The sequence below is a fragment of the Labrus mixtus genome, chromosome 6 (assembly GCF_963584025.1).
Source record: "Labrus mixtus chromosome 6, fLabMix1.1, whole genome shotgun sequence".
Classification (NCBI taxonomy): domain Eukaryota; kingdom Metazoa; phylum Chordata; class Actinopteri; order Labriformes; family Labridae; genus Labrus; species Labrus mixtus.
Window position 1 is genome coordinate 8,466,643 of NC_083617.1, and position 20,625 is coordinate 8,487,267.

At 40.8% G+C, this 20,625-nt stretch overlaps 2 protein-coding genes across 4 annotated transcripts in view; one reads left to right on the top strand and one right to left on the bottom strand.

Moving 5' to 3' along the window:
• The window catches only part of chata (choline O-acetyltransferase a), a 125,724-nt gene that overhangs the window by 93,320 nt on the left and 11,779 nt on the right, over nucleotides 1-20,625 (bottom strand). The gene's annotated exons all lie outside the window — the stretch shown is intronic.
• On the top strand, nucleotides 1,137-20,084 carry ogdhl (oxoglutarate dehydrogenase L). Of its 3 annotated transcripts, none has more exons than XM_061039847.1 (23): nucleotides 1,143-1,645; nucleotides 2,297-2,514; nucleotides 3,309-3,479; nucleotides 4,298-4,400; nucleotides 7,047-7,162; nucleotides 7,267-7,421; nucleotides 7,865-8,011; nucleotides 8,100-8,190; nucleotides 8,282-8,461; nucleotides 8,581-8,709; nucleotides 9,394-9,573; nucleotides 9,662-9,814; nucleotides 10,844-10,946; nucleotides 11,058-11,186; nucleotides 11,603-11,753; nucleotides 14,889-15,016; nucleotides 15,098-15,276; nucleotides 15,413-15,484; nucleotides 16,064-16,189; nucleotides 17,722-17,794; nucleotides 17,893-18,056; nucleotides 18,153-18,307; nucleotides 18,405-20,084. In XM_061039847.1, exons 2-23 carry the CDS (start codon nucleotides 2,299-2,301, stop codon nucleotides 18,526-18,528), a joined length of 3,045 nt encoding a protein of 1,014 aa, XP_060895830.1. In that variant the 5' UTR covers nucleotides 1,143-1,645; nucleotides 2,297-2,298; the 3' UTR covers nucleotides 18,529-20,084. The 3 variants fall into 3 exon arrangements, 2 of the variants coding, with proteins under 2 accessions (XP_060895830.1, XP_060895831.1); XM_061039848.1 differs by lacking the exon at nucleotides 1,143-1,645 and adding an exon at nucleotides 1,779-1,884; XR_009673256.1 differs by lacking the exons at nucleotides 17,893-18,056; nucleotides 18,153-18,307; nucleotides 18,405-20,084 and adding an exon at nucleotides 15,874-15,971 and having other exon boundaries at nucleotides 1,137-1,645.

Below are 20,625 nucleotides of genomic sequence, written 5' to 3' on the forward strand. Positions count from 1 at the left end.
TGCTTTTGGGAAATGAAGGTATACTGTTATTCATATTTCAGCATGAGGTTAGAGAATTGTCAATTGTTCAATTTCCCTTCACACAAACACTGAACAACTGGTCCGGTTTTGAACTGTCCTGTGGTGTGATTATTCTAAACAGGATGTAATTTATCGCCAAGCCCCGCAATGTCACCCAGCGGCACAGGTCTATTCATCGATGAACACTATTAATAAAACGCCAGAAAGCAGCTGGTCTTCACTCCATCTTTGTCAGGCTGCAAACCCGCTACAACAAAATGGCATTTCAGTTCATAATTGCCTGACCTTCCGTTCCCCAGGTCAGCCCGAGAGCAGCAGAAAACACAAATGCAAATAATGAAACAAGGAGGGACATTATTTCAGGAAACATGGAGCTTTAATGTGTGTGGTTTTTTGAGTTAAAGCACAGTGAATATTTTCCTGTCGTGTGGGGAAATCAGCTTTTATTCTTTCTAACTATGCTTTGGATAATGTTGATTCATAATTTAATGGTTAAATTCCAAATGTAAAGTTCCTGTGAGGAGCTTGTAACTGGACATGAAAACGACTGAAATTAATACTGATTCCTCTCTATGACTTAAAAAGGCAAAAAAAAAATCAGCATTCTTTATTTCTATATACTGTAGTTATATATTCGCCTGTCACTCCTGCTGCAGGTGTCAGACCAGCAAGCTGCAGACACAGTCTTTTGAGTTTGATTCATCATGAGTTGCATGTTAGACAATTCAAATAAGAAAGATGACGTTTCTTGTCTTAGAAACACTTCTTACACAAGTACAGGACAAAATCAGCAGAGATAAATTGTCCCACTTTGTCCACGGTGGTCGTCAAAATCGGAGTAAACCTAAAGTTCCTCAGAGAACCTTTAAATGTCTAGTGTTCAGAAATATAGCTGTTAGATCCTTTTGCATCTTGTGCTCACTCTGTTTGATGTTTGTCGTGATTAATAATGCTGTTGGTTTGTGCCAGCAAGTATGAATGATGATGTAGAAATGGAAGAGAGAGAGGGGGGGGGGGGGGGGATTGATGCGGGGAGAAGAGGGGGAAAGGAGAGAGGTTTTCAAGGAGAAGGGAGGGAGGGAGGGCCAATTATCTTATTGTTTAACCCACTCAAGGTAGAGGCCCATCAATCTGAAACCACTTGCTCAAATGACTCATGTTCAGCCGTCATAAAAGTTTAATTGGCTCATTTAATTAACAGTGAGGGGAGAGACATATTTGTGATGTTACTTAGAGGGGGGAAAAATGACCTGTCTGGATGACAAGTGTGTGCTGGAGCTCATGAGCTTGAACTGAAGGGATGAAAGTACCGGTAAGTATCTTTCACAAGCACACTCATTATTTATATATTTAGATTAATTTACTTTGTTATGTCCCAAAAATTGTCCCAAAAAATATGTGATTTTGTTCTTGTTGGGGTTTTTTTTTTGTACCCTCTTAGCTGATAACTGTTACCTTTGGGTGCAGGCAGGGTGCGCTCTGTGCAGAAGCAGCATCACCTGACACGCTTGGGGGCGTGTCATCGCCGTGCGTGCGCTCCCTTGCTGTGTCACCTTCACTGATACCTGAACTACTTTACACCTTCCGACGATGTCAATAGAGTCAAAGAGCGGTGCAGCCTGAGGTAAATGCAAACTCTTGAAATAATGCATTAGCTGACATTTTTCAAGCACTGTCCTATTTCCTGTGATTCCGCGCGTTTACAATGAGCGCAGACGAGGAGAGATTATGAGGATTTATGTTGACGTTGAGGGATTATTGGTCCCGGGGCAGCGTAACAAACACAGAGTGACATAAGCAATGTGTTGATATTGATGTCGGTGCCGTAGCCTCAGGAGCCTGTAAAGCATCTTGCAGTTAAAGGTGAGGAAGTTATTGCAGTACCACTGTCATAAAGGGCTGTTCGCGGTTACGCGCTTTTTGCAGCTGCAGGGACTCAGCGAACAGGCCATTATGTGAACCTAGTTTCTTCCAGAGGTTTTTAGAATAACCTAGATTTAGTCTGACGATCACGTAAATCAAATATCACGTACATATACGTTTTTAGAGGTAATTTCATCCATTGCGCGAACGTGCGTAAATATAGGCTAGTTTCCCGAAAAGTGCAAGGTGCGCTCGTGCCTAACTGAGGCTGAAATTAAATTGTGACGTCACACTCAATCGCTGCTTTATAAGATTTCACAAGTGATTGACAATCAAAACAAAAATATATTTATTATTTGTGCATTTAGCTCTAACTAATCTCCACTCTTCTGGTTTATATGTATCCCTTCAGCCATGAGTCAGTTTCGGGCGTTAGTGGGTGTTCTGAGGAGCGGGCGTGCTGGGGGGAGTCAGTGGCTGCTGCGTGGGCCGGCCAGGAGGAGCTGGATTGACCCCAGGAGAGGCTGCTCCTCCGGGCCCGCGCCTGTGCTCCCCGCCGTGGCCAACAGCTCCAACTATGTGGAGGAGATGTACTTTGCCTGGCTGGAGGATCATAAAAACGTGCACGAGGTAACTGTGTGCAACGAGGTTACATTCATCCCACAAAAGTGGAGAAAATGTTTAATTTTTTAATTATTTTTATTTTTTTTTGCCAATAGTGCATTTTTCAGAGGGATCAATGACCAGAAGAATTTGAAACAGAGTTGGTTTGATAGTTAAATTGCTAATATATTCTTCTTATCATATGTTAATAGTTGATATACATATATATTATATATTGGCCACTACTGATACTAGATGCTTTGCATTTCCCTTGGGATCAATAAAGTATCAATTTATCTATCTAGCTAGAATCAATATCTGCTTTCTAATTCTATTAGCAGAAATTGGTATATGTAATTTATGGCACAATCACTTTTGAGCCATCGAAAAGTCTGTTGGCTTACTGTAGCTTACTTATCATGTAACGTGACAAAAACATACAATAACAGAGTGTGATGCTAACAGATAATTTAAAGTTTGTCAAAGGGAGTAAACTGTCAGCAATCTGTGTTTTTCCATCAATAATGTGTTTAAGGGATATTTGGCATTGGTCAATACCTACTCCTAGGTATCAGAATCAGTATTGGGAAATAAAATATGCTTTAAAATGATCTCTATCATTTAAATAGTGTGCAGCGTATCAATTTAGGGAATTCATATGGAATAGATCAATCCTCCTATAGGCTATGCCTTAGCTGCTGATTCTGGTCCAGTGTTTGTGTCCTGTCAACCCCGTGACCTAGCAGCCTGTAAGCTGCAGGAAATAGGTGTGTTGGAGATGCTTCCCGTCTGCTAAATCTGTCTGTCTCCCTGTGTTCCAGTCTTGGGACGTGTTCTTCCGGAACATCCAGGCCACCAGTCCGTCTGGCGAGGCGTGTGAAAGACGGCCCTCCGCTCTGCTCCAGGGCCGAGTGCTGTCCCATTCACCTGACATGGCACAGAAAGTGGTGGAGGACCACCTGGCTGTGCACACTCTCATTAGAGCCTACCAGGTACCCCGCGCTCACCCAGCCCAGCTGTGCGAAACACACACACACAGACAAGCTCACACTCAGACACACACCAGATAACATCTTGCATAATATGGATTTATGTTATTTACAAATTAAAAGATTGATCGGCTCTCATGGGCATCCATTTAGATCTTAATGCAGTGCCTGTATACAGAATTAAGATGTCATCCACCTCGAGCAATAACAGGCTGACTATTTGTATCTCAGATGTGTGTGTGTGTGTTCCTGTGTGTATTTGTGTGAAAGATGCATCAAACAACACCCACTTGACTTGCCAAAACAGATGTAACTGGCACTGAAAGCTGTTTACACCTCGTGTCCTTGTATTAAAAGGAATATACAATTTGTTTGTCACCGCATGAGGTTATGCAAATTGCAAGATTAACTCCAACCTACTTACCCCAGCTGCTTTTTAAAAAGGAAATATCAAAGAGACTACTTAAACAAAACAGGTGGTAACATTTCCCCTTGCCCTCGTATTAATTAATTAATAGGAACTATCGGAGGGATTTGTTAAAGGCTGTCATTTGGCAAAAGCGTCACTTTATTCCCAGCTTGTTGCAATCCTGGTGGGAATATATACGTGTTTACAAAGACACAAAAGCCCTCCCATGGGGCTCTTTTCGAGGAAAGTTTGACCTAAAACTGTTACTTTATCTCAAGCTGTTTGTTCTTTATATCCTGATGGCAGCCCCTCGCTGAATCTCTTTTATTTCATTTGTGTTCTCTTTTTATCTGACTCTCCTTCTCTTCTTTTGGCTAATCTTCTTTATTTCTCTATCGGTGTTGCTGTGTAGATTCGGGGTCACCATGTTGCCCAGTTAGACCCTCTGGGAATCCTGGAGGCTGACCTGGACTCTTTTGTTCCATCTGATCTGATCACCTCCATCGATAAATTAGGTAAGCCTCACAGATTGTGCTCATCACACATCGAGAAACCATAGCCAAACATGTTAATGATGAAAAGAGGAAGATTTTGTGGTTATTTTCTTGAGTCTAAAACATAGACGTAATCTCAGTGACATCAACCATTCGATTATGAAGCAAACATTCGAAGCCCAGCGATGGCGGTCGCCATATTGAAAATTCTTTACAGAATCACAATCAGGGCCACATTAATTATACTTTCTCTCAGGTTTAGACAGAAGAGGTAAACAATTCTTCAACTTTGAACTAAAAGCACATGAATTAACCCTCTGACAACATCTACACACTCATTAGATTCCTAATGAACTCAGGATACTTGAGTGGTTAAGAATTAAACATAAACATATTACTTTCATTTGCATGTTAACTTCAAAAGCTTGATTGACCTCATAATAAAAGACTTCCTGCTCTTTATTTCAATTACAATTTTTCTTCCCTCATAAGTAAATAAAACTTTATTTATACTGCATGTTTAAACACAAAACATAAACACACTTAAACACCAGACAGAGATTAAGAGTTACCTGAAGGCTTGTCTATAGAAATTAGTCTTTGTAGGGTTTGTTCACTACCTACACGTTCATCAATAAACCACTCAAACACAAACCTCTAATTATGGTTTGCATAACACAGGACCCAAGAGTATAAGTGGTATTTCACTACAAAAATGCCACATCACTTTCTCTGCCCAGTCCGTGTTCGGTTGGTCACGCTAATGCTGTCATTAATCTCGGGCCGAGCTCCTTGTCATTCTCCATTTCATTTAGCGGGCAGAGAGTTGGGGGATGCTGGACGGCCACAGAAAGCGATCGAAGTCCACTGTAATAGCCAGTAAAGAGAGAGAGAGAGCGAGCGAGGGAGGGAGAGAGACGGGGGCACGGCTCCTGTTGCTGTTATCAGTGAGCAGTGTGTGTCAGGACATAGAGTAGCATTATGTATTCTACTATTCATTTAGCAGATGCTTTTGTCCAAAGCGACGCACATCAGAGAGTTGCAGCACAAACAAGGATCTAGAGAGGAGGAAACAATGTCAGTAAGTGCAAATGAACAGCTTTAAGTGTGCTAACAGGCAGTGCGCAGAGGCAAAGCACAGTTTCTCATTTTTAAAGTAAAGTTAATGTATCATCATCAACAACATCGACTGCTGCTCTTTAGAGTCCTTATCAGCATTGAAACCATCCTAACTATCCTCATTGTCAATATCATCATTATCATCATCATCAATATTATGTATTGTCACTAGCGCTATAGCTTCCTAATGAAAGCTAATTACAGCCTCAGTGGCCCCTTATTTGGTCAGCTGATCGAACAAGAGTCTATTCTTGGCCCCATTTGTCTTTGCTGTGTTCCTAATATGATTTGCACATGTCTCCTCTTATGTTGCCTGAGTTCTTGAGCCTGACCAGTCATCTCAGGTAGGCTTTGTCAGCATGAAAAATTGAATGTTAAGCCTCCGTCACTGATGCTGTAAATCCTCAAGTACTACTGGCACCCTCAATAAAGGTTTTTATTCCTTAATCAAATTTTAAATTCACAGTGTTTGTCATTGAAAAATTGAGAGCCCCGGTTTGGACTGCAGGCAACAATTATTTCCAGGATCAATTAATCTCTTTGTTTTAATTTTTCCGCCCATCCATCCATCAATAATTTGGTCTAAAAAATGTTTTTAAAGTTTTTTAAATTGCGTTTCCACACTTCCCTCGAGCAAGAGGTGACGTCTTCATGTTGCTCATTTTTCCTGACTAACAGTTCAAAACTGAAAGGTGTTTGATTTAATGTGGCGTAAAACACATCAGGTCAGCTGTTGCTTGAACTTGTTATTTATGGAACTTTTGGTTCAATAAACATTTTAATTCGTAGTTACATTTTAAATTGTTTGATGTCCCTTTTTTTCTTTTCATATTCTTTAATTCCTGCCATCAAAATGTAAAGGAATGGGCTGTACGGTGGTGCAGTGGTTAGCGTTGTTGCCTCACAGCGAGGAGGTTTCTGGTTTGAAACTCTGTTCGGGTACTCTGGCTTCCTCCCACAGTCCAAAGACATGCTCGTTAGGTTCATTTGTGACTCTTAATTGCCCGTAGGTGTGAATGTGGGTCTGGCTGGTTGTCTGTCTATATGTCAGCCCTGTGATTGGCTGGCGAACAGTCCAGGGTGTACCCAGCCTCTCGCCCAATGACAGCTGGTTTGCACACCCCATATACAGAGGCCTTAGTCCTAAAAGCGGGTTTGAGTCCCACCTGTGGCCACTTTCCCGCATGTCTTTCCCCACTCTCTTTCTCTCCCCGAACTCCAACTCTATCCACTTTCCTATCTCTCCAATTAGGCCCCAAAAAAAAAAAAAAAAAGTTTAAAAAACTGGACCTATCTTGGCTCTGATTTCTGCTGCCTCCACAAAATTTCAGGAGAAAGAAACTTGCATAAAGGCACGTCTTTGTGTTTTAAATGTTGTTGTGCTGCCAAGGATTTTCTCTGCTTGTTATTTGGCTTCAGACTCTCTTAAGCCCTGTTGAATTGCATGAGGGAAGTGCTCCTTTGAAGCCAACAGGAGCAATCAGTAGGATATTTTGTCGGCCTCCTCCAACAGTCTTACACAAATCTGTGTCTCACTTCATGTTGTAGGTTTCTATGGCCTTGATGAGTCTGACTTAGATAGGACCTTTCAACTGCCCCCCACCACCTTCATCGGAGGTGGAGGCACCACTCTTCCTCTCAGAGAAATAATACACAGACTAGAGGTACTTTGTTTGTATGATTGTGTCCATTCATGTGTCTAATGTTGGGGTGGGGTGGGGGAAGCTATTTATACAACTTTTACACAGTATTGCCTCTCCTGTTTTAGACATCCTACTGCGGACACATAGGAGTCGAATTCATGTTCATCAACAATGTGGATCAGTGTCAGTGGATCCGCCAGAAATTTGAGACTCCAGGAATCCTGCAGTTTACAAATAATGAGAAAAGAACTTTACTGGCCCGCCTGATCAGATCAACACGGTCAGCAATGAACACATATCCACCTACCTACACTTTTATTATCGTGCAATACCGCCTTTTTAATTAATGCTACCTTTAGAGAGGCTAACAAATTCAACAAAACTATTGAATATGCATATATTTAAAGAGATACACACCCTATTCTTCATGTTCAATTTTCATCTTTGATAAAATAATGTTACAAGCCATTCAAACTCTCTGTTAGTGTTCAACCTTTTGTTAGAATGCTTAATGTGTTTGTGCTTGTTTTATATGCCTCCTGTGTTGTCATATATATACACACACAAACACATCTACTGACATGAATATGCTAATATATTGACTAAAAGTCCCCTAAACCAACATAGCGGTCTTTAAATCATTTTCTGTTGTGCCTGCTAAGTAGGAAAACTATTTTGAACCTTTCATGAAACTGTTATAAACATGACTTTTTTGATTCCTAGGTTTGAGGACTTCCTGGCTAGAAAGTGGTCTTCAGAGAAACGATTTGGACTGGAGGGCTGTGAAGTGCTCATCCCTGCTCTTAAAACCATCATAGACAAGTCCAGCGCTGCAGGCATTGACAGTGTCATCATGGGGATGCCTCACAGGTATTGTGTGTTACACATGAGCTCACATTGAAGCTCTTTATACAGCTTGTTCTGTATTTAAAATAGATTTTGTGAAAAACTCTTCCAGGGGTCGACTGAATGTCTTGGCCAACGTGATCCGTAAAGACCTGGATCAGATCTTCTGTCAGTTTGACCCCAAGTTAGAGCCTGCTGATGAGGTAAGGGGGCTTCTAATCTGTGATAGTGTGGAAAAGCAGTTTGGAAAAGTAAGGTATAAAGTGTTACGAAACCTTTTTTCGACACCTGAAGGGTTCAGGTGATGTCAAATACCACCTCGGGATGTACCACGAGAGGATTAACCGTGAGACGGACAAGAACATCACGCTGTCACTCATGGCCAACCCCTCCCACCTGGAGGCAGTGGATCCAGTGGTTCAGGGCAAGGCAAAAGCCGAGCAGTTCTACAGGGGAGACTCTCAGGGAAAGAAGGTAACAGTTACAGCACCAGGTACACGGTGGACTGTCCTTTTCTTTCTGTTTTTGTATTTGTAAAAAGGAAAGATTTTCTTTACTCCTTCTTAGTAATCCCTTTGTTGTGATTTTTCCAGGTGATGTCGATCCTAATACACGGTGATGCTGCTTTTGCTGGACAAGGAGTTGTATATGAGACTTTCCACCTTAGTGAGCTCCCCTCCTACACCACATATGGTACGATCCATGTGGTGGTCAACAACCAGGTATTAAAGAATACAGGCCACTGTAACATTAATCAAATACATTCATACAGATATTTCATTTTGACATTTTAACAGTTACAACTGTACAATACTATTGTTATCATCAATACTAATAATTATGCTTTTATTTATAGTTCCATTATTACTTTCAGGTTCAAGTCTCCAACTGTAAATAACTCTTTATAACTTGTCAGCTCCAGTCTCTGGAGTTTGTGGGATGATATTGTGTAACTTTTTAAAATTAATTATTTCAAGGACAATGGAAAGAAGAGCAAACGAAATCAGCTGTCAAACTTTTTTTTTTTGTCTTTTCACTTGTTATACATTCAAAGACATTTGGAATAGTTGTTTAAGACTCAGCTGTGGCTCAGAGGTTGATCGGGTTGTTTTCTCATGCTGAAGGGTCAAATTGCTGGTGTGTGAGTGTGTTTGATAAGTTCCTGTCAACAGCTGGGCTGAGCACTTTGAGTAGCGCCCTCTGCTATCATTGAATATGACAAAGTGCAGACAATAGACTGTATAAGATATTATTTAGTCTATGGTGTGTAGACACTTTGAGTGGTCGAGAGAAGAAAAAGCACTTGTCGTCAAGGACAGTAAGTTGTTCTACTGATCTTTCCCTCCACTTCGTAATATGAGGTTCTAGGTTTAAAATTAGATAATTTTTTGTGTTTTCTCCTTCAGATTGGCTTCACTACAGACCCTCGAGTAGCCCGCTCCTCCCCTTACCCCACTGATGTTGCTCGTGTTGTCAACGCGCCCATCTTCCACGTGAATGCGGATGACCCCGAGGCTGTCATGTACGTGTGCCGGGTGGCTGCAGAGTGGAGGTCCACATTCAACAAGGATGTCGTCATTGACCTGGTTAGTCACTGCCTAGTCTAAATGGATTAAAACACAAAAGTAGTACACACTTACTCATGGCTTCTTGGTGTGTGTGTGTGTTATACAGGTTTGTTACAGACGATTTGGCCACAATGAGATGGACGAGCCCATGTTCACCCAGCCGCTGATGTACAAGCGGATCCACCGGCAGGAGCATGTGCTGAAAAAGTACTCTGACAAGCTCATTGCAGAGGGAGTGGTGACGCTGCAGGAATTTGAGGTTTGTGATCTAGTGCTGTTTGCACTTGTTGGATCTACTGTATATTGGTAGCTGCTACTGTATGCTGTTTTATTTGGTCCCACCCTCTGCTGGACTATGTGCATTAAATCACACTTAAATATTAGTCCAGCCTTCGAGTGAATAGGCTGTGCTAGCACTGCTGTATTTGAGTTTCAATTTACTGCTGCAGTTTAGTCACAGCCTCACAATCGCTCACAGAGTATATATTGCTCTATGAAGCCGAAGTACACCTCAGCTTCTGGAGCCATTCAATGGAATTGCAGAGGTTCTTCATCCTAAACAATAAAGCCTGATTGTAACATCCATTCTGGATTTTTTTTTTTTTTTACGGCACATGTCAGAAAAATATTGCAGTAACTCGTTGGAGTGCTACTTCCTAACTTTTGACGGACATTATTTTCTGTTTTGTGGCCAGCTATTTGGTCTCCTTTAAAAGCACCATTTGTTATGAAGCCAGAGAGAACCATTACTGCTGGCAGAGCTTTTTCTCCTGCTCAAATCTCCCTCTCTCGCTCTCTCTCTCTCTCTCTCTCTCTCCCCCCCCTCTCTCTCTGTCTCCCCCCCTCTCTCTCTCTGTCTCTCTCTCTTTCTTTCTTTCTGTCTTTGTCTCTTCATCTCCCTCTCTCTCTCTTTCTCTTTCTCTCTCTCTATCTCTCTCTATCTCTCTCTCTCTCTGTCTCGCTCTCTTTCTGTCTTTCTCTCCCTCTCTCTTTCTCTCTGTCTCTCTCTCTTCTCTCCCTCTCTCTCTCTCTCTTCCTCTCTCTCTTCTCTCCCTCTCTCTCTCTCTCTCTCTCTTCTCTCCCTCTCTCTCTCTCTCTCTCTCTCTCTTTCCTCTCTCTCTCTGTCCCTCTTTCTCCCTCTCTCTCTTTCTGTCTTTCTCTCTGTTGGAGCTCCACACAGTTTTGGTTAGTCAGCTGTAGTCCTTTAATTGAAGTAAACAAACTGTGCATCAGTTTATATGTCACAGTTTTCTTTCAGTCTTTTACTTATTACCAAATGTACTCACAGGAGGAAGTTGCCAAATATGACAAGATATGTGAGGAAGCATACACCAGCTCCAAAGATGAAAAGATTTTACTGAGTCGCCACTGGCTTGACTCCCCCTGGCCAGGTGAAATTTCCGTTTCAAATCCAGTAATTCAAGTAGAATATTTTCTTTTGATTTGCTGTGTTTTTTAAAAATGTTCTTTTCATGCTGGATTGATTCTGTCTCTCTCTTTAGACTTTTTCACAGCAGAGGGAGAGCCCAAGAGCATGGGCTGTGTCCCCACAGGACTAGATGAGGAGGTTCTGCAGCACATCGGCCAGACAGCCAGCTCTGTGCCTCAGGAAGACTTCAAGATACACCCTGGTGGGTTTAGTTGATTTGTGCTTGAGGATGTTGCAGAAAGACAGGCTTAAAATAATGAGAATGTGATTATTATTGGTGAATCTGATTGGCTGTGCTTGAAATGTCACAGAATATCATAAAGCACTGCTGAACAACAGGAGAATCATGCTGCTAAATGATAAGATAAAGATGCATTAAACACAAAACTCACAATACAAAGTCAATAAAAGCAGTTCACCTGTAAACACAGCCTTATTAAACAGCAGGTGTTTAGCCTGCACAGCTGATTTTACTCTCACACAATAGCAATTAAGTCAGTCACAAGGGTTTCTAATGTTATTTACAACACAGTACCTCAGCTCATCAAATTTTACACTCTCCTCCCCAGAGCTCACCTGAGATATCACTTCCTGTGTTTGTGTGTGTGTGTTCTCCAGGCGTGTCTCGTATCCTGCGTGGTCGAGCTGACCTGGTGAAGAATCGGCAGATGGACTGGGCTCTAGGAGAGTACATGGCCTTTGGTTCTCTTCTCAAAGATGGCATCCATGTGCGACTCAGCGGGCAGGATGTAGAGCGGGGCACCTTTAGGTGAGTCCAAATCAACATTAAAAAAACCTCTGTGTTAAATCTACAGGGCTCTGTATCAGACTTTACACTGTGATGACTGTATCAGACTGTGATGTTGTCAAGCAGTCCAAGCGCTCTTCTAATCTCTTGCTGTATTTAAAGGTTGTTTTGTTTGTCATCATGTTTTTGTTTTTGTTTTTGTTCTTGTGAAGCCAAAGACATTCTTCCACATTGTGGACATGAAGTTCTATCCTATTCTATTTAGATCTCGATATCTTCTTGCATAAATACTGTCACACTAGGAGGACCTCCCACAGCCTCCACAGCTTCTAACTGCAGCTGTGCTCTGCTAAAGGATCTAATGTTTAGATACTGAAAAATAAATAATTTAAAAAATATTGATGGCTATCGTCTCGTCAAAGTCTGTAGATAAATGAATTACTTACCTTTTTATTTCTGAACAGTGATGTAAGGCTTTGTGCTTTAATAAAAGAAAATGCTAATCAGCTTTCAGCTAAATCACAGACACAGGAAATGACCTTATTGTTAATAGAGTTTTGTCCACACTAATGATGAACCTTCATTGAAAATTAACAAAGGAATGCAATCCCCCCCCCCTCCCCATTTTTTTACAACACTGTAGCACAGTTCATGGATTTGTCAAGATGTAAAAAAAAAAAAAAAACACAAAGGAAGAAATAATATAAATATATCTAGATTTCTATTTAGTAGATGTAATGAAACATGTTACAATATTATGATAATAATTTAGCCTATGTCATTACAATTACTCTTTTTTTTGATAATGCTTAGAATGTACAACAGTTTTTTTTAATCAGAAGATGTCTGGGTGAGCCTGCATGACCGGAGGTAACTTAGTAATAAACAGGCACCTAAAGACAGTAAATTAAGTAATGGAAGGGGGTGGGTGGGGTGGGGTTGGGTGGGGAGGGTGGCACAGGGAGCCTGACAGACACAAGACATCAGCGCAGTCTCCTGGGAACTGTGAAGCCCACATGGTGTTGTCATGGTATGGAGGGAACGAGTGACACATGAACAAAAACCAGCTCCCCCTTCCACTGCGCCTGTCTCATCTGTCCCCTATCACTTCTCCACCAGCCCATCTCCACTGACGCCCACACCCCCCTCCCCGCCACCCCCGCCCTCACGACAGCTCACAGAGACATACATCACACTAACTAACTAGAGGCTACGGGGCTTCTTTTTCTTTTGCCTCGCATTTACCACTGACATGAACATCTCCCCATCCACTGTCCCCTGCCTGTCTGACAAACACAAAAACAAAAGTGGAACATCCGCCCTCTCTCTCTGTATCACCTGTTGTTTATTTAGACCCATCTCTGTGGCAGGTGGGAGTCCATATTTTCAGCTTTGTGTTAGCTTCCTCTCGCTTTGTACTTCAGCGACAGTTTACCCTCTTTACCACCAGGCCTTAAAGCTTTTTTTTTTTTCCTCTTCCTCCCACCAACATTTTTTTTCATCCCCCACTACTCTGTCTCCCTTCATAGTTTTTTAGGAGCTGAGCATATTGGCATGTTACAGTTGAGTGAGCCTGCTTGCGTTTCTGTGATGTACGTAACTCCATCGACTAATGGATTCAGTCATCGTGATCGGGTTGGGTTGCTTTGCGCTGCGTCGTGCACCCCTTTCCCTGACTAATGGGGCCCCCAGGCAGAGGAAAGTGTGTGTGTGGAAAAAACAAAGAAAAGAGCAGTGGGCATGCAGTTTACGAGTCAAATCTGAAGAAAGACCTCGTTCTTTTTTGAGTCCTCCTTGGATTGCATCAGATATGAAATTATTGCTTTACCTTAATTTATGCTGGCTGCTTTTCATTTTCTGCTTTCATCAAAGGATTTCTTGAAGAAATGTATGCCGTAAATGTAGAGCAAGGTTCAAACAAAACAATTATGCGGTACATTTAGTGCCCTCATTAGGCTGTAAGTATGAATAATATTATTCAAATGATTCAAATCAGGACCATCTTGTCCTCTCAGAGGATATATGTCATACTCAAGATAATAATCAATAGGTTATGGTTGTTTCCTGCAGCTCTTCCGCCTGACCATTACATAACCTCTAGCACTGAGTGTGTGTGTGTAGTTGTCATTTATGTGATGTTAAAGGGCTTTAAGTGATTGTCTGATCGTGCTGGTTTTGTAGTCTTGATTCCTACAGTGTGAGCGAGCGGGCTGGCAGAGCTTGTTACCGCTCGGCTCTTTGCTCCCATCAGCTCTCGTTGGGCTTCGTGCTGACTGAGGATAAGGAAAGACGAGGGTGCTCTTTATGGAGTGCCTTTATGGGCCAGAACAGCATGACTGCATGTTTCTCTTGCTTCTACTGGTTTAGGAACCTTTCAAAGAGATACTGTTTTGCCACCATCATTTGAGACAGCTAAGAGTCTTACAAATTTGGGGAGAATATTGTTATGCAGTTTTTAAAACCTAATTAGTTTTTTTATCCTGAAAACACTACTTAATGTCTTTAATCAATAATGAGATTCACTCTGCACTATTAATGCACATTTTCTAATTTCACCCAAAAGGATCAACAGTAAGATTACATTTTTTGACCTTATTAAGGCCGTTCATTTTATTGTCAAAAGTCAAATCAATAATTAAATCAAGCTGTATCCTGTTGATACATTTTTGCATACAACATGTGTCGTCACCTCTCAGATTGGTTTGTGTTGAAGCTTTTGTTAATGTCCCACATTTTCTATTAAATTGAATTAAAAGTGTTACACATGCTGGGGGTTAATTTGTATTTATGGTCTTTTTAAGCACCATTACAAGTAGATTTAGTACAATTGTGGTTTGCTTTACTGCCAGGCCATTTGGCACCCCAGAGGAATTTAAACTTAAAGTTAAGACCATATAATCATAATGAAAATGTTTACTGAGGTATAAATCACCTGAGATGTATAGTCCTTTAACCCTCTGGTTTCTTCCAATCTGACTATTTTGTCACCCGTCGAGTAGTCCAATTTTGGCCATTAGAAAGACTTCTTATACAGTCTCTGGTATGAACACATGGTGACTGCAAGACCTTGCAGCATGGTGCTAGTCTTGTTTATACATAGTACATATGTCTCTAATCTGTCTCTCTCTCTCTCTCTCTCTCTTTTATGTTTTACAGCCATCGTCATCATGTTCTGCACGACCAAGAGGTGGACAAACGTATCTGTGTTCCCATGAACCACCTGTGGGACAATCAGGCTCCTTACACCGTCTGCAACAGCTCCTTATCAGAGTATGGGGTGCTAGGTGAGACTGAGGCCACTTCAGCGTAGCGTGCTATAGTTTGTTAATTGATAACCAGTAATGTCATGATTACTGTGACTACAGGTTTTGAGCTGGGCTTTGCCATGGCCAGTCCAAATGCTCTGATCCTGTGGGAGGCCCAGTTTGGAGACTTTAACAACACAGCGCAGTGTATCATTGACCAGTTCATCAGCCCAGGCCAGGCCAAATGGGTCCGCAATAATGGCATTGTCTTACTGCTTCCACATGGGATGGAGGGAATGGTAAGAAGTAAAAAACAAAAAACAGGCTAAACTACTTTTAGCCTGTGTAATTGTAGTGTAAGGTAATAAATGGAATATACAGGACTTTTTCCATTTTGACGTTATGTCTCTTCCTAACTATCCTCTCTATTTGCAGGGCCCAGAACATTCATCAGCTCGACCTGAACGCTTCCTGCAAATGAGCAAAGATGACTCCGATCACTTCCCTGTACGTTCTTATTATGGCTGAAATGGGAACGGCTTTAGGGAAAATCATTACCTGAGGATGTGTCAAAGAAAGTGCACTGCAATTAACGTCCAACGACTTTCTATGCTGATGTCATGACCACTTACGTGACGGCTTAAGTGATGATTGCCAATTTCTCTAAAGCTTAAAAGTCTCTTCATTACGGCCTCCAAAGTGTTGGTATTCAGCAGTTACACAGGTCCCAGGGGTGAGGTGGTACAAGAGAACATTCAAGGAGGAAACCAAAGCTGGCTGTATCAGCAGAAGCTTACCAGATTCATCTTCAAATGGGATATTGATCAAACTATTAGTGGAAGCATAGTAAGGGATTAACATTCTTTTCCGTGGCCGTGTGTGTTTGTGTCTGTGAGAGAGAGAAAGTTAGAGAGATGCAAGGCACTGATGCATTGATGCACTCATGCTACATTTCCGGCTCAATCCCAAGAAAAACACTACTGCAACCAACACCGTAACTGTAACTTTTGTCTACATCAGATTTAAGCTTTGCTTCTAAAGTCAATAACCTATTTGATTCCTTTGTTATTAATTTTTTGTGTGCAGGAGATCAGTGGAGATTTCGAAGTCCAGCAGCTGTACGATTGTAACTGGATTGCGGTGAACTGCTCCACGCCTGCTAACTACTGTCATGTGCTCAGACGTCAGATTCTATTGCCGTTCAGAAAACCGGTAAAGTGTTGCATCTCTTTTTTTTCCCTCTCCTTTTAAAATAAAATGTCTTGCGTTATTCCAGCGTATGCAAATTATGGAAATCTGACAAATCATTAACAGTCAACGCAACAACATTGATCAGCAACTGAAAAAAACAATGAGCAATATCTTGAGATAATACATCAACTGTTAGAGGTAGCATTAAGCCACTTCCTAGCTAAAATCACTTATGACTAGGAAGAGGATTAATGGATAATGAGGATTAAATTAACAATACCTTATGATTGTGTTCTACAAAAGAAAGTCAAACCAAAGCTGAACTTTAACTACAACATATGATACCCAGTTAGCAATAAACAGACAAGGCTAATGTTTACTTTCTGTCACCCCCTAACTTATTACTTTGCAGTGGTTAAATGCTAGTATTACCGTTAGCTAGGACGTTTTTTTCTTTCATACGGTACAACACGCTTTCCTAGCTAATGTAAAGAATAGCGATGAAATCTTCTCAATGTGTGGTGGCAACAGTAGCAGAATGCTAATATTACCATTAGCTAGGGAGTTTTGCCTTTCATTTCTTTCTGTAGGCTACAACACTACTTCCTAGCTGTAACGCTAAATTAACTTGGCTAAATCCTTACATTACCTCTTGTCTGTTGCTTATCAAATATGTTGTATCTATGTTAAGTCTGTTTTTTAAATCGTAATTGTATCAGAAAACACAATTAGAAGTTAGGCTACAGTTAGCATTCAGTCTCTTCCTAGCTCGCAGTTGAACAGCTGGGACGTTCAAATGTTTTCACTCTAAACATGACCCTGTAGCACTGAATCTTTACCACCAAAGAAGTTAACTGTTAATGATTTGGTGAAGAGCTTACATTCATTAGCACGACATCATTACAACAGCATTTGAGATTCCCAAACTGAGTGTGTGTATTGGAATAAAATGACTGCCGTGTCATAACTCTCTTGTACGCTGTTGACATAAAAATGGTTGGCTTTATATTCATTTAAGATCATATCTATTATTGGAACCCATAAGGTTCTGTGTGTTCTTAATTAGTCCTTTGAACACCTAAAGTATAATTAGTTTGCTTAGAAACTTTTTGGGATGTAGAGCATTTCTCCTTTTTTGTATATGTACACTTCTTTTTTCAGTCTCTCATAGTTTTCAGCCACAGCGAGTGTCTCAACTGATCCCCTGTCGCACATAAATGCAACGCTTCATGAAGCATGAGAAAATTACTTCCTGAGCAAATTAGCGAGGGGGCCAATAGGGGATAATATTGTTTGTTTTTTTCTGAAAAACTCTTAAACTCTGGACTTGGTCGGCTGAGCACGAAGGGTTTTTATTTATTTGATTGTTAAAGAAATGTTTTGTTTTCCCAACGCTGATGTTGCATGCTATATGGTGGCAACAAATTAGCGTGAAAAGATATAAAAACTTTTATCTCTGGAGTTTTTCAAAGCACACAAAGAAGATACGGATGACAGGATCAATCTGGTGTTTGTCACTAAATAAAACGTTCTCGTTTTTTTTCCCCTCACAGCTGATTATTTTCACTCCAAAGTCCCTGCTGAGGCATCCCGATGCAAGGTCCAGTTTTGATGACCTTGCCAAAGGTGATGTTTTACTTGAACTCTGTAAAATCTGAATTAAGAATCCATCATTCATGTTGTCTTACAGTGATAGGTAACATATTATAATCCAACGTCTGCAGACACTAAATTCAAGAGGCTGATCCCAGAGGAGGGCCCTGCCAGTCAAAGTCCAGCCAAAGTGAAGAGGGTGATTTTCTGCACTGGGAAAGTCTACTATGAACTGGCTAAAGAGAGGAAAGTGCAAAAACTGGAAGAAGATATTGCCATCACAAGACTAGAACAGGTGTTAAATCCATGTCCTCTGTCCGACCATGCCATGCATAATGGATTTTGGAATGAGAGTAAAACATTTTTATCATTTTTTTCAACATCCCCTCAGATCTCTCCATTCCCGTTTGACCTGGTCAAAGCAGAAGTGGAGAAGTATGCCAATGCTGAGCTGATTTGGTGTCAGGAGGAGCACAAGAACATGGGCTACTATGATTACGTCCGGCCACGTTTTCTGACAGTAGTGGCAAACAAGAGACCCATTTGGTAAGGGTTTCTTTTAACTCGTCACCTAAATGTTTAATGACAGAACAATCAAAGACACAAATGAAGGATGTTAACTCCTACGATATATTTCTTTCAGGTATGTAGGACGGGACCCAGCAGCTGCTCCTGCGACAGGAAACAAGTCCACCCACTTCAATGAGCTGAAGAGGTTCATGGACACAGCTTTCAACCTGAGCGCCTTCCAGGGAAAGGACTTGTAATTGAGAAACTGGAACAAGAGGCAGCCTAGAGGTGCAATTTCATCTTCAACCACCATGGTGTTTTTATTAAGTCTTGGGGTGGAATAGTGGCACATTTTAAACACTTTCAGCTTCGTGACAATCTTAAACATAGTGATGTGTTGTTGCTAAAGATAATTTTAAGAAAGATAAGTCTGAATCGCACATGAAGAAAACTGCATTTTGTTTAGAGATGGTTACTATGTCACATGAAAGGATCTTTGTTCTGCCTTGACTTAGGGACACATTACATTTAGTACACTGACTCCTATCTAATCCTAGCTTGCAGTCCTTCATGATCTGCATTACCTGTTATGTGAAAAGCATCCTAAAGCACAACTTGAACAACTTGAACAACTTGAACACCAACAACAACAACAAGAGAAGGCAAAAAATGGTCACTCTAGTCTTCCAACTATGCAGAGTTACCCGTCTACAACGGTTAGGGGACATAGTAATTCATTAAGATATATCATTTATCTTTTCTGTATTTAGATATCCACACTTTCACCCTCTTTAACCTTATAAATCCTGATAATCTTGACTGAGATAGGACCCTTCAGCAGAGGGCCTTTTAGGAGGGCAAACAGAATAACTGCATTTTTTTACCTATTAGTACTGTATTGTCTGGAAACAACTGCACACATACATGTTCAGCCCCTGAATAGTGCTGCACTTCCAACATTTTTTTTTTAGTAAATATTAAAAAAAACCTTTAATATAACATTTCAAACCAAATTTTCACCTAGTTGATGGGTGATGTAGCAATAGCAATGACTGTTATAGGAGTATATTTAGTACTACTCACTGCAGTATATGACTACTTGTATGTATTTTATATGTATTGATTTGTATTTGTATGGATATTTTTAGTAGCAAAGAGACGCACACAGAACACCAACTGGTGTACTTAAACAATGAATGTGAAATACATATCACAGGTATGAAGACTGTTCTGAAATGTAACACCTCAGTAGGTTTAGTGCCTGCTTTTGCTTTGGCTACCTTAGCTGTTCGTGATGGAGTCTGTATTTATTGTCACACCTCACTTCACCAGGAGACATGAGCCAGCTGGCACAGAGATGTGCAGCCATGTTTTTTACTTAGGACATACGGCCCAGCTTCCTCTTAGGAGGCTGAGGGATGCACATACGTAAACACAGAAAAGCCTTAGCTGCTTTGAGAGAAATTCTGATGCCTGGCTGTCATGTCGGAGTTCCCAGGCGTTTAACAGAACTGAAGAACTGATATTAGTTAACACTTTGCTTGGAAAATGCTCCTTTAAATGATGCACCCTGTTGTTATGCCACACTGAAGCATACCTTTCCATATATATGCCATGCACAAAGTTTATCATGCTTATTTAAATATTTTAATTAGCATTAGCATTATATTCTGTTGTCAATCTCTCTGTTGTAGGTTTTTAAAGGAAATAATATTTTCATATGCTGGGGGGGGGAGGCAGGGAATATATGCACAAATTTATGGAGTTGTGCTTACTCAGAGTAATAAAACACATAATATGTATTTAAGTTTAATCACATGCCTTTGTCATGATTTCTGTTGCAGATGATGCTTGATGCATTGTGGAATGACCACTAGACATTGTTGTATGGTTTACATTGATTCAGATTTTTATTCTTAGTGGCTCTACTTTTAGTACAGTTTTCTTTCATTTTGTATTGTCTCGCCTGCTTGTTGTACCGTCATAGACTTGCTTAAATGAAACAAATACATAGGGTAACAACTCCAGAGTTATGGGGAGTTGCCATGGGACGCTATTGGCCGACTATTGACAGCCAACACCTCCTCTCTCTTTGCATCAACTTGGCCTGTGCACTCCTAATCTCTCAGGTGCACACAGCACCAGGTTAGTCATATCCATAGAAACCCTGAAATCACTTGAAACAAATGTTAGTAACATACAAACATGTTTCTGTGTGTCATTAAGTTAAAAAGTATTTTAAAATAACGTAAGAATTATAAAGAAAAGTACACATGACCATGTGAGCTCAAAGTGAACATCAATTAAAAATATGTGTATATTTGTACTGCCTCTTCTTTAAAATTGACTGATCC